At 36.3% G+C, this 12,925-nt stretch overlaps 1 protein-coding gene across 2 annotated transcripts in view; it reads left to right on the forward strand.

Moving 5' to 3' along the window:
• Positions 1-12,925, forward strand: part of LOC142345324 (uncharacterized) — a 43,709-nt gene that overhangs the window by 7,762 nt on the left and 23,022 nt on the right. Inside the window, exons 2-3 of one of the 2 annotated variants that reach the window (XM_075397322.1) lie at positions 403-703; positions 12,364-12,759. In XM_075397322.1, coding sequence (XP_075253437.1) covers positions 465-703; positions 12,364-12,759 — 635 coding nt within the window. In that variant the 5' untranslated portion in view covers positions 403-464. The remainder of the gene's footprint in view (positions 1-402; positions 704-12,363; positions 12,760-12,925) is intronic. The other variant, XM_075397323.1, reaches the window with a different exon arrangement.

The raw sequence follows: 12,925 nt of genomic DNA on the forward strand, positions 1-12,925 counted from the left end.
TTGTAGAAGATTTCTTTTTATTCAATGTAGAAGATTTCACTGCTGCTCTGTTATGAAATCTATCGATTTTGAAATAGCTTTTTTTTCTAGCCTCTCAAAAATAGCGTCTTAGAACTTTTTAATTCGCTTCTTAAATGGGTTTCTTTTTTTATTGAAATCTTTGTTATGGGTAAAATTTTGCTCGTTGTAGAAGATTTCTTTTTATTCAATGTAGAAGATTTCACTGCTGCTCTGTTATGAAATCTATCGATTTTGAAATAGCTTTTTTTCTAGCCTCTCAAAAACATCTTAAAAGAGTTTCCTAAATAGCGTCTTAGGACTTTTTAATTAGCTTCTTAAAAGGGTTTCTCTTTTATTGAAATCTTTGTTATGGGTAAAATTGGGGAAAAACATTTTGATTAGGTCCCTTCATCTGAGTTGGAAAAACAGCATAACCGGTCAATTGATGCATCTGATGGAAAGCTATGGATGCAAACAGTAGCACATCGGAATCATGGGATCATGAATTTCCACAATCAGTATGGCTTGAGAATACGCTATTAGTTGTGAAATACGGACTGCTGCCGATAGTTGTGACCTCTGCGATTTTGGGCAACTCTGTTATTCTGACTGTGATTACCAGATTCAGGGTGAAGAGAGCATCGCTGGCTTACATGGCGCTGGTTGCCACCACACACATTCTGCAATCTTTCATCACTCTTGGGTTAGAGTTTGGTTATTTATATTATTGTCCCGATCTATTAAAGCGGCGGAAGGAACTAGATACTCAAATGGGTTTGTTTGTTCAGTCAAATTTGGCCAATCGATACATTCATCGTACAGGATTGTTTGTTGTATCCTTAGAAAGCCCGTCCAGCGTAGAGTATATAACAAAAAAGACTTTTTTTAGTTTTGTGTTTTCCACAGTTATCGAGATTTAAACTTTTGAAAATATTTTGACTGATTTTCGCTCTTTCTGTTCACATTTTCCGCAGCTTCACGCAATTTTTTTAACTCCTTTGCTTAAAAGTATGCTAAAATTGATAAAGGTAGTGTTGCTGAATTTACCTCTAGACACAAAAGAGTGTTGTTCAACTCTTTGTTTCAGTTTTTTTGACAAAAAGATTTGCTAAATTTTTCAAAATTCAGACCTTTGTTTCATCAAAATTGGAAAGAAATAAGCTTTCTTGTCCACCATAAGTAATTTTAACGGATTAGTTAGATTTAGCATTAGAATTTTCATTCTGAAAACGGCTGACACAATCTATGTTAGCTCAAGAGATAGCTGGTTTTAATTTTTGATTTTTTAAGGGCGTTTTTGAATTAATGTTTGTACGGTTGTTTGCTAATTTAACTCAATAATTATGTAAATTACATCATTTATTTTTGTATATTGACCTTTTTGTCAAATTATTCATTTCCGTGATCTAATATATCGGAACAAATACGTGTTAATAATAGACGAAGGGCAACAGGAAGGCCCGTTTTAGAGTAATCACTGTTTTTCAAAGCCCAAGAAAAAATAGGATTGCAATTGAAATTGTTTTTAGAAATTTGTTTTTCCCATTTTTTGGTTTTTGGTGCGCGAATTGCAGAAAAAAACGAATTAAAGCATACTAACAAAAGGTCCAATTGACTTCCTATTGAGTTTCAAGCAAACCTATTAAGCTCTTTTTCAAAAGCTTAGGCTCCTTTTGACTTTTTAGATTACATATTTTCAAAATAAATTATGGATTATCAAGCTTTGCGAGTTTTTTTTAATTTTGGTCAATTTATAATTTAGGGTCATTAAAAATCTGCTGCAAAGTTTTTCTCATAGGTTAGAATTTAATCCGGTTTAATTCCGGTTTTAAGGTTTGAGTTTCGGTTTTTCAGCTTCGATATTTAGAGTTTTCACTAAAATGTTTGGTTTTTGTACATTTTCCTTTCTTTGAGTTTCCATTTCTTCACTTGTCGCACTATTGATAGGTCAGATATAACATTGTTTGCTTTTGAATAAAGGGTCCAACCGAAAAAATCAATGATAATAATTTATTCTTTTAATTAAACTGTTTCGACACGATCTTCTCACAGAATTTAATTCAATTTTTCTTTTTTTGTTTTTAGTGGGCGTTTTTTGTAGTCATAGGACAAAATCTGGATGGTTATAGGTTTTCTTGGCTCCTAATGGAAGACGGAAGGAACCTATTGACTAACTTCAATTGATAGCTAATTTTTGTCGTGACTTTGAAATCAAATGTTTTAAAAAGTTTATATAAGTGTTCGCTTTCCTGTTATTTTTCCCTACTTCTTAACTAGTCTCATTATCTACAGGTCGTTTATCAAACTATTGGAGTGAGTAAAAATCACAATGGAGCGTATGGAATTTTTTTAGGGCATTACTTACCCTTTTGATAGCTCCGATTACGGTTTTTAGAAAAATATTTTTTTTATGTTTCACTATTGTGTTTTTGTTGTTCGGCTTGTAGTCTGAAATTTCTGGGTAAAGGAAGGTCTTAGCAACATCGCATTGATGAGCAAAGGAACCAATAATTGTCTTCAGCTGATGTTTAAAGTCTGTTTGATCATTTTTTAACATACACTCATTACTTAGAGGTCAATTATTAAATTTTTGTGTTAGAGAGAGGCACAATTGATTATATCCAAAAGTTTTAGATATGAATGAGTGTTTTATTTTTTCGAAGCAGGTTTTTTGCAATGAAAATTTTTTAATGTTTGATTTTTGTATATTTTTTGTACTTTCCGTGGACGTATGACATTTTCTGAAATATGACAGATCCCAATTGCTTTGTTTTTGTGCAGTAAAAGAACCTATTTAATGATTTCAGTTGATAGCTAATGTTTTTTTTTAAACTGGTTGTTTACGTGAAAAATACAATTTTTTTTTACTTTTCACCTTTTGTTATTATTTCAATACTTGTTACCTAGACTCGGATTTCAGAGGTCATATTTCTCATTGTTGGTATTCAAAGAACGCGCAATTGTTTATACTGTATTTTTTATGGGATAGATTTTTTTAGTGGCTTCTTCAATATTTTATTGCAATTTTTTAAAATTTTTTTTGTCTAATTTTTTTTGTTTTTGTAGACGTATGGCACATTGTTGATAATGATCAGTCTCAATGTGTTCATATTGACTTATGATTCAACATGAACCTATATAAAGACTTCGAATGTAAAATACTGAATTTGATTATTTGAAATTATTTGTTTTCAAAGAAAATTATACGTGCTTTTTGAACTTAGGCATTTCTGTTCTTTTTTGTTTACTTGTTACCGAGTCTTATCAACGACTGGTCCCTTGCTTTTTTCGTTTTAAAGTACAAACTAATTCGTTTAGTTTAGGTTTTACATGAGGCCTTTTTGACTTGGTAATTATATAGTTTTAAATGCATATTGAGTTTGAAATGTAACTGTTTGTTTTTGTTATTTGAATTTTTGTTTGTCTTGTCTCATTATGTCAATGATAGGCAGTCCTCAATCGTTCACTACTGTGGCTTGATTTACCTTTCTAACTGATTGGAATTGTAGGCAATTTTTCAATTCATACACCAATTATTTTTGATCTATTTGTGAGATTTTTTGAAAGTTTTCTAACTGTTCCCCATTTTGTCGATAATTAAGCCAAAAATTTGGACGAGCAGGGTCGCAATATTCGTGGTAAAGCACATTACCCAGCCTCCTTGTTTTGGTTTCTGGCATCGTGTTTAGTTTTTACCCGATTGGAGACTGCGCTGATTGCGGTGAAAGCCGGGAGAAATTAAAACTTTCGATGCTGAAAATCGCACATCTGACGTCAACTCATCTTAAAAAAATACCGCAAACATTTTGGCCACGATTTTTTTAAGATTTGAAATTCTAAGGCAAAGCTTTGGTTTTCACGGCCGCCTTTTGATAGCAGTGAAATAGAATTTAAGGAAATGCTTAAGCGTTAAGCGGTAGAAATAAAATTTTTACCGCTAAAATTCTCAAGATTTACAAAATAAATTCAACGCATGTTTTCCACAAAGTTGAGTGAACCTAATGTAAATAAAAAAGAAGTTTTTTAGAATTTAGTGACTGGTGGCCGCAGAAGAAGTAAAGGAAGAAGAAGAAATGCCTGACTTTAAGGAAGTCAGAGGTTGGAACCTGGAAACGTAACTTTTTATTTCGTTAATTCACGAAATTAGAAAATCTTGGTTCATAAACGATCAACGATCATTGTTATCAGTTCAACCCATGCAACCAATCATGCAATCAAAATAGTTTCCTTTTTGGATAAATTGTTTGAAGTAAAACTTCCTGTTCTGGACAATCACATTTCACCCGCCAATGAGGTACAACTAGTATGGTAATTCATTAAATTTGGGCTCCCCGCTCATTGGGTGAGTCCAAAACTTATCACTATAGATTGTCCCTGATCATGGATGACACATTATTCAATGCCGACTCGCCTCTTAACTTCTGCAACAAGGATTCAAAGATTTGCTCCCGTTTCATATGTGTCTATAATCTCTCATCCCTTGAAAGGAGCATGATTGCAGACCCCCGAATTGCTGTAACAGAGGCTGATTGAGATAACCTACTGAAGGCTACCGACAACCCCGCCGGCTGCAAATTTCTGTTATCAGCCAGAGTAGCGATTCGTTTGAGGGTCTTACGAACTGTCTCTGAAAATCCTCCAAACGTTTCGAAAGCCAAAGGAATGAATTGAATTCCGACATCACTACAATTCTGGGCGCACTGTTCGTACTTCCTGTCCTTAGCAGCTGACAGAGCAAAACTACTCTTCTCCGACGCATTTCTAATGAGGCTTTACTGCAAGGGAGAAGTGACGGTAACGTCTAAAGCTGCTGGTAGACCATTGTTCCATACAGGTAAGAAGATATCGCCCGGTCTGGAGTTATTGTCGGGTAGTAAACTTTTCTGTTCAGAGATGGGTGACAAAGAGCTCCCGAGGAAGCTGATATAATTTTGTCTCGTATACGATCATGACAAGAGATCATATCACCCTGACCATGGCTTGACACCGCGTGGTCGCCCATTACATCTAGAGTCCCAGATTTACAAAAAGGACATTTTCTCTCGTTCTCGTACAATTTTACAACCAGACGACATTTGAGAGCAACACGGAACTCATTGGAAGATAGGTTTAGTCCCAGAGCTGGAATGGGGGCTGCGGATAACCAGGCACCAGACTACGGTAGAGAAAGTGATTGTAAGCGAGCTTTTTCCCTTATGGAACTTTGTTTTCCTAACAAGTTGTCAAAGGCTGAGTTATCAAGTTCCTCCTGAATTTTTCTTTGAGAAGGATATGTTGTCGCAATTTCGCTCAATTCTTCAACTGCTTTAACAAATGAGATGTCTTCAGTTGGATTATGGCCTGTTAATTTTTCTACAAGAACAGAGGATTGAAAAACAGATCCGACGTATGCAGCCTGAACTTGATCTGCTGATCGTCTTATTCCTACACCGGTTTTATTGATTGGAAGGCATGCTTGGTCCCAAGAGGTGTCTGACAACAAAACTCCAAGAATACTTTCAATGGTTGCACGCTGAACCGAATCAAATTTTGGAAGGATTGTATTTGATTCGTCCGAAGGAGAATTGCATCGCAAAGAGTAGACCATTTTGGGTGCACCAAGGCAAAAACGCAAAATACGAAGATCACATTGAGGATCGTCTACATATTCTAAATTGTCTAGAAGTTCCTCTAACTTTTTAACGCGTTTGAGTAAACAAGAGGAAACAAAAGCTTCAGATCCTATAGCAGCTCCTAAAATTTCAATTCCATCTACACAGTTCCTCTTGATCAAATTGTCAATTTTTGTCATGCTTTCGAATGACCATAGCTCGCACTTATCCTTCCTGAGTTCCAAACCAAATTTTTCTCCTGATTCTGAGAGAATTTCTAACGCTTCACAAAGTTCAATCTCGGTTCCTGCATTAATTCCGTCATCGAAATACCATAAATGTTGCAAGAGATTGGGTATTTTGCTTTCGATTTCGTCAATAAGAGGACAAATGGCCAATGAAAACAAAAGTGGACCTAGTTATTCACCTTGTTGCACTCCTGTCTGACTGTCAACAATTGAGCTATTGAAGAAGAAATCACTATGTTTCGAGTAACAAAAGCATGCAAATGAAATTATACTAGGCATCAACACTTTTGTTGAGCCGAGGAGATGACTGCGCTTCACTGAATTAAATGCGTTTCTGTAATCAATTTGAAGTAAGCCACCACTTTTTACACTCTTCATTCTTTCGAAGGTTATTTTTGTGGCATGCACTATGCTCTCCGCACCACCCTAGACAACAACTCCCAACTGCTTTGAACCAAACAACTCAACCGCCTCGATGGCTGCTTCTTTTGCAATGCACTTGGCAACAAGGCGCCGAATAACTTCACCCAGAGCAATAGGTCTAATATCGGTTTTCTTTTTATTCGATGCTGTTAATCTAGCACTACAAAAAGGTGGAGCCACAAAACTTGGGAGCTGGCCCCTGCTGGCCAAGTTCACTAATTTGGTTAGGGAATTCATTGCCCGCTTAGATTGATCAGAAATTGAACAATTGAGTGCGTGGAGAAGATGCTCTGGGTACATTTTGGACGGCCCAGCTGCTGTGAAACTCGAAAAAGGCTGGAGCTGCAAGAGAACTTTTCCCTCATCAAATTGATAAGCTTCGCAGCTATAGTATTCCAACGGCTCAAGAATTTCGTTTTCCTCGGGATGCAGTTTTTTGAGTTCAATGAGTGTTTTTCTGTTGTCGGGTGCTGTTCCCTCCGATGATAAAATATTTGCCGCACGACCAAACTGTCCTTGAAGACAAAGTGTTTTCGCTCGGGAGGCAAGCGCTTCCATTGTGCTGTTACTTTTATTTTTTGCTTGTTTCATTGAAGCCGCTTCGTACCAAAGGGCAGCATACTCACCCGATCTCGGCGATCTCCATCGCTCAAATCTTTTCATCATTGAGTTTTCCTGCTGCTGCTTATGTTTTTTACGCCCTCTGTTGGAAGCACGCAAAACACATTTGCTAACTGTAAAAAACTTTTTCCAGTTATCAACACAGTCAGGATTTGAGAGGCAGTCCTCAATGATTGACGTAATAATCCCTGACCATGGCATTCGAAACTTCACGGGGATATAGCGGATCGTTGGAATATTTTTACCGCAAATAGTTTTCAAATCTGGTAATTTGCTTGGATTGTCACTGGGGCCTGATGGGCCACTGCCCAGTGTTGCAGATTGAACCAACTCGTCTATGCGTGCAGATAGATCTTTCGGTATCTTTTTCACTGTTGACCAAAGTCGAGTGAATTGTGAATAGGCTCAAATTGATTTCGAGCACACCCATTCATCGTAGTTTGGACCCCAATGCAAGTACCTCACCTTGGACCTGACCAAGTAGTGCTCCAAGATGGAGACTTTATATAGGTTATCTTTACTGTCGGGATAAAAAAAGATAGTTCCAACTGGAATCAGGAAACGAGATATGTCGTCGTTTATTGTCAGTTCGCTTATCTGCTGTGTTAAACCAGTTGAGGTGTCTAACATAACGTTTTCTACTGAACTGTTAGTGGTTTGTTCCTGTGAGTAAATTTTGACGGGAGACATAGAAACTGGCACCTTTTCAGTGATATTCAAAGAACAGTGAGTAGGGGGTATGAATTGTTATCGTGATTTGCTTCAGACTGGACCAGATCTTTAGCTCTTAGGTTGTATTTCTCGGTCAAAACGCGATAACGATTGAACAAGCAAACCGCTCCATGAATCTTATTTTTCGATGACCTGAAAGGCGACAGGGAGGAGGGGGGGGGGCTGAGGATGGGCTGTAAAGTTTGGATCCAACCGGTTTTGACGACTTCCTCGGCCTCAACTCGATAGTCTGGATAATCTCCCTTTACACATACACCCCACAATGTAATTTCGAAACCAAAAAAGGAAGGGGTTTTAAGACGGGTCCTAGAGTTGCAGAATGTTGTTTACAAAATTTGTTTTTAAAGATGGTCTATTCAGAAAGTTGTCGATAGATCCAGAGCACGTGCAATACGAGGAGATAATGAAAGTTCCACCGCTAAAAACCGCAAATTTTACAAAAAAGTTCACTGTTGAAAACAGCTTTCATTGCCATTCCTAACTCTTACATTATAATATATAATTAACAAAACCTCGACCCAAGGAGATTGAATATTAATCAACTTAATAGCGTGTATAAACTTCAGAAACATCAGTTTAAATTTCTAAAAAAGTGTTTTGTGAAAGTGTTTTGATGCTTTTGAAAAGTGACAAAAGTAAGTTAATGGTAGCAGAAGGAAAAGACCTATGGCTATTAAGCGAGGGGTATTGGATCGTGCCCGTGTTGTTACCAAAAATGGCTCAAATTTTTTGATCCACTCCTGTTATTTTTTTCCTTTAATTCTGTTTTATCTAGGACTGCTCTGATGCAAAGCCATTTGGTCTTGCTCCGGTTTTTTTTCTATGTACAGAAGCAGAAGGTAATAAAAATATAAATTTCTGAGAAAAAACACTTGTGAAAAGACTAATGGTGGACCCATGAAAAGACCCTAATTCGACTTTGTTGGTTATAAAATGACTAATGTTGGATCCATGAAAAGACCTTAGCTGGACTTTCTTCTTTCCAAAAAGACTTTAGCTCGATTTTAGGAAGCTCGACCGTTTAATTATAGTCAATATTGGCCCCCCTCTACTGGACTTTTTATGTCTTTTCATAAGTCGAGGCCTAGGCCGGGGCTATCTTTGTTATTTTTTTCTCCATACCTGTTCATCTATATCTATATATCAATTCACTGACCATACCATCACAACACAAAGAATTTGATTTTGTTTTCGAACTTGTTTGATTTCGAATACAAAATCAAATGAGTACATCCAAAAGGAAAGAAAGATCTTCAATGCTAGATGATTTGAATTAGCAAACTCTTTAACACTTGTCTTTAATGATCCCAGGTCTAGGTACAGACTTATGAAAGGACCATGCTCGACCCGCCTCATTTGAGTTATGAAAAGATTTTAGCTGGACTTTAAGACATTCTGGACTTTAGCTCGACTTAGGTTTTTTGCAAAAGACTTTAGCTGAACCCAAAATTTTTCAAACGATTTTTAGCTCTACCCATTATTTGTGCTGGACTTAAGCTCGACGCAATGTTTGCAAACAAAGTTGAGTTAAAGTCATTTCATGGGCCATCATTGTTCTTTTCACCAGTCTGCTTTTTTGCCATTAATATTGTCAGTGCAATATTGTAGTCACCGTGTATGCTCCAACTCAGAAGAACCACTAATCCCTCTAAAACCTTCATGATTTTTTTTAAAAAAAAGATAGTTCATAATTTTGCTGGGGAAAACAAACTGAATAGTGCCAATACACTAAAGCTAGCTGGTTTCATTGATTCAAGTAATGTGGTAATATACTCGAGCTTCCATAACTTAAGATCATCTTAAGATTGGACGAAGATCTTAAGGCTTTGGGCAACCTTCCAACTGTTTCTTAAGTTGGACTGCTCTGGTGCAAAGCTATCTAGTCTTGCTCCGGTTTTGCTTCTGTATGTACAGCAGCTGAAAAAATAAAAAAAAAATCGGATTTTTGAAAAAAATAGACATAATTTGAAATTTGAATATTGAAAACACTAATAGTGGACCCATGAAAAGATCTTTAATCGACTTTGTTGGTTATGAAATGACTAATGGTGGACCCATGAAAAGACCTTAGCTGAACTTTCTTCGCTATGAAAAGACTTAAGCTCGACCCATGAAAAGATATTGTACTGAAGTGCGCTACACTCAGTAACACTATTTGATAATATTAGTGCTATTTTGAGAATTTACGTTATAGTGCATGAAGATCAAATCTGATTTGGACAAAGTCCATTTTAACGTGTGAACAAATTACTAAGTAGTTTTGAATAAGCTACTATTTTAAGATCAACAACTAAAACTGAGAATACTATGACGTGATATTATCACGCCACACAGATAACACGAAGTTAACCTTGGTAACTCTGTCGACACTGTTATCTCTACCCAATAGGATACTAGATAACCATGTGTCCGCAAGTATAAAAGGAGCTCGCACGCTCAACCAACACTTATTCTTAACTTCAGCACAATTTGGTCCCTGATAACTTCTGATTTAAAATCATATTCCCGTATTGCTCCCTTGCTCAATCTCAGCTTACCTGAGATATTTTTCTAACTTAGAATATTTTGTGGCTTGTTCTTAACTAAGAACTCTCTAAGTCATAAAATATTAACTTAGCACAAATTTGGAAATCAAGTAAGTTTACCTTAACTTCTCTAAGTTATAATTTAACATCTCTTAAACTCTATCTACGTTACAAGTTAACTTAGAATAATTCAACCTGTACTATCTAGTGCTATCTCAGTCTTAACAACTTTAACTATTCTATCCCTTCATGCTCGGTTCATATTTGATGCTGTTTAACATAACTTATTAATTCGTATTTGCATTTAACTTTCTTTAATACTTAACTATATACCAAGAGTTGAACTAGGGGTTGAACTCTCAAGTTATACATGTGGTCCCGCGATTAACCCCGTCGTTTAAGTATCTAATGTACGGACCAGCAGTATAATATTAGCTCGACTTTAACTAAAAAGCTCGACCGTGTAATTATAGTCCTAATTGCCCCCTACTAGACTTTCAAAGTCTTTTCATAAGTCTAGGCCTAGGCTTGGGATTAAACAATGAATGTTGAAACCAATCACCATGGCATCCCCAGCCCTCTAAGATTTGTTTCCTTATCGCATGTACATCAGTTTTTATGCGTGGGAAACTATTGGTACACACTAAATAAAGTGAAACATAAATAATAAACCTTAAAAACATCCTAACTCACCCCAACTGTAATAGTAAATTTGCCTTTCTTTAACTAACCTTAGCTGGAACTAAATTTACCTCAACTTTAGCTGTAGAGTTAAGGCCTCAGTACCTTAAGAAAACCTTAAATTCTACTCTAACTTGCCTTAAAGTTAAGCTATCTAATTACCTAAACGTTAACTGAAAAATTCCCTTTACTTTGCCTTTACCAAGGCAGAAATTTACATCAAAATTAGGGTAAGTTAGGGTAAAACAATAAAGTATATTAGGGCAGAATTAAGGCACATTTACCGCTAAAGTAAGGGTAAATGTTTAGGGTAATTTCAAGGGAAGTTAGGGTAATATTAAGACCTCTGTTAAAAAATTGAGGGTAAAATTACCTTAAAAGGGAAAAAGTTGGAGTGAAAGCAACAATGTCGGAAAATTGTCCTCCAATCGTTTTATGAACCGACTATTGAGAAAACCATCTTCAGTATACTGGAATATTTAAGTGAATCTCTGCTAAGTATGCTCACAGAACACACCTTATACAGGACCGCCATCCAGAAGGCCTCCACTAAGGCCACAAACTGTTGGAGAGCACCTATAGGCTGCGCGGCAAAGCCGCATCCTTAAAAACTCTCACCAAAAAAACCAAAACAGGAGAAAATGAAAACGAGAAAAGAAAAAACTAACAACCAAACAAAAATGAAAAACAAATATACAAAAAAGAAAACAAACCATATTTTTTTTTGCATTGAACCGATGAATTCTGTCAACGTCTTGAACTGTTAATAGAAATTGCTCTTCAAGTTAATCATTCTTCAGAAGAAAACCCTTTTTGTCTAACAATTTTCGACCCGTATATTGCAGGATCTTGTAAGGTCCTCGCAAGATAAGCTTCATTTTCAAGAATGTTGCAAGATCCTCCAAGGTAAGGGTCGGAATTTGTCTAATTCATCTATTTTTAAGACTCCAAGAGAAGTTTTGGAGGCGTGTGTGTTTTTGTTAGGCAGAGGTCAACATTTTGTTTGGTAATATTACTAATAAAACACAGCTATGTACTGCAGATTGTTACAAAACAGTTGACGTAATTCAAGGTAATTTTTGCCTCGCTTTATCAACGAGCTATAGAATAAAGTCGATCAATTTGCTCATTTTGAAGTACATTTGAAGTTCGTGCGGGGGTCATCATAACATTTGATTATATTAAAAACAAAAAGTCCATTTTTGTATGGAGAAAACTACTAATTCTTTTATTTCAAACCGACAAAATGATGATTTCGTACATTTGGAATCTGAACATATCTCCTGCCTTTGAAATCAAACATAACGTACACTATTTGTGTTCAAAAACCGGACACACCGAAACTTGTTAAGTTGAAAATGCAAAAACTCTCTTACGCTCCCGCCCATCAATTTGTTACATTCTACGTTTGAAACCAAACATACCGATCATTTTTGTCGTTGTATCTGTTAGGCCTTCTCAACTATAGTTCATATAATCAAATGCTATGACCCGGGCTGGTTTAGTTTGAGTTTAAGATTATCCAAAAAAATTGTTTGTCAGTTATATCCTGCTGAGGAGAAATGGCGATTTGGAATGCAAATTATGGAGATGGCTCATTTCTTCAATCTCTTTGACTGCTCAATACCAGTTGATACTCCTCAAATTAGATCGATTCATGGCAGTTTCCAACGTTGCCAGATACTGCTCCGAGTACATGCGAAACTTAAAGTACCCTCTCGGATTTAGCACGGCAAATTTGGCGATAACGTGTTTGGTCAGTTCTTCTGTGCCCTATTTGATGACCTACAATGAGGAAAAAGACAACTGCCTCGTGGACGTGAACAACAGCCTGCTCAATCGGCTTTATTCGGTGATTTTTCTGGCTGGATTGATGTATACGTTCATACCAGTGGTCCTCAATGTGACTTTGATTGTTTCAACTAACCGAAAATTGAGGTAAATTATAATTTTGCAGACAGAAAATGGGCGGCTAAATTACTCAACTCAATCATTGCTAATCAATTGTATCAAAAAAAAACAATGATAAAATGTGACACAGCTAGCGATACTTCAGTCACGTTTTTTCAAACTTAAATTTTAAAACTTTTTCAGTGACGCAGGA

The sequence above is a fragment of the Convolutriloba macropyga genome, chromosome 9, assembly GCF_964194025.1.
Source record: "Convolutriloba macropyga chromosome 9, txConMacr16.3, whole genome shotgun sequence".
In the NCBI taxonomy this organism is placed as follows: Eukaryota; Metazoa; Xenacoelomorpha; order Acoela; family Convolutidae; genus Convolutriloba; species Convolutriloba macropyga.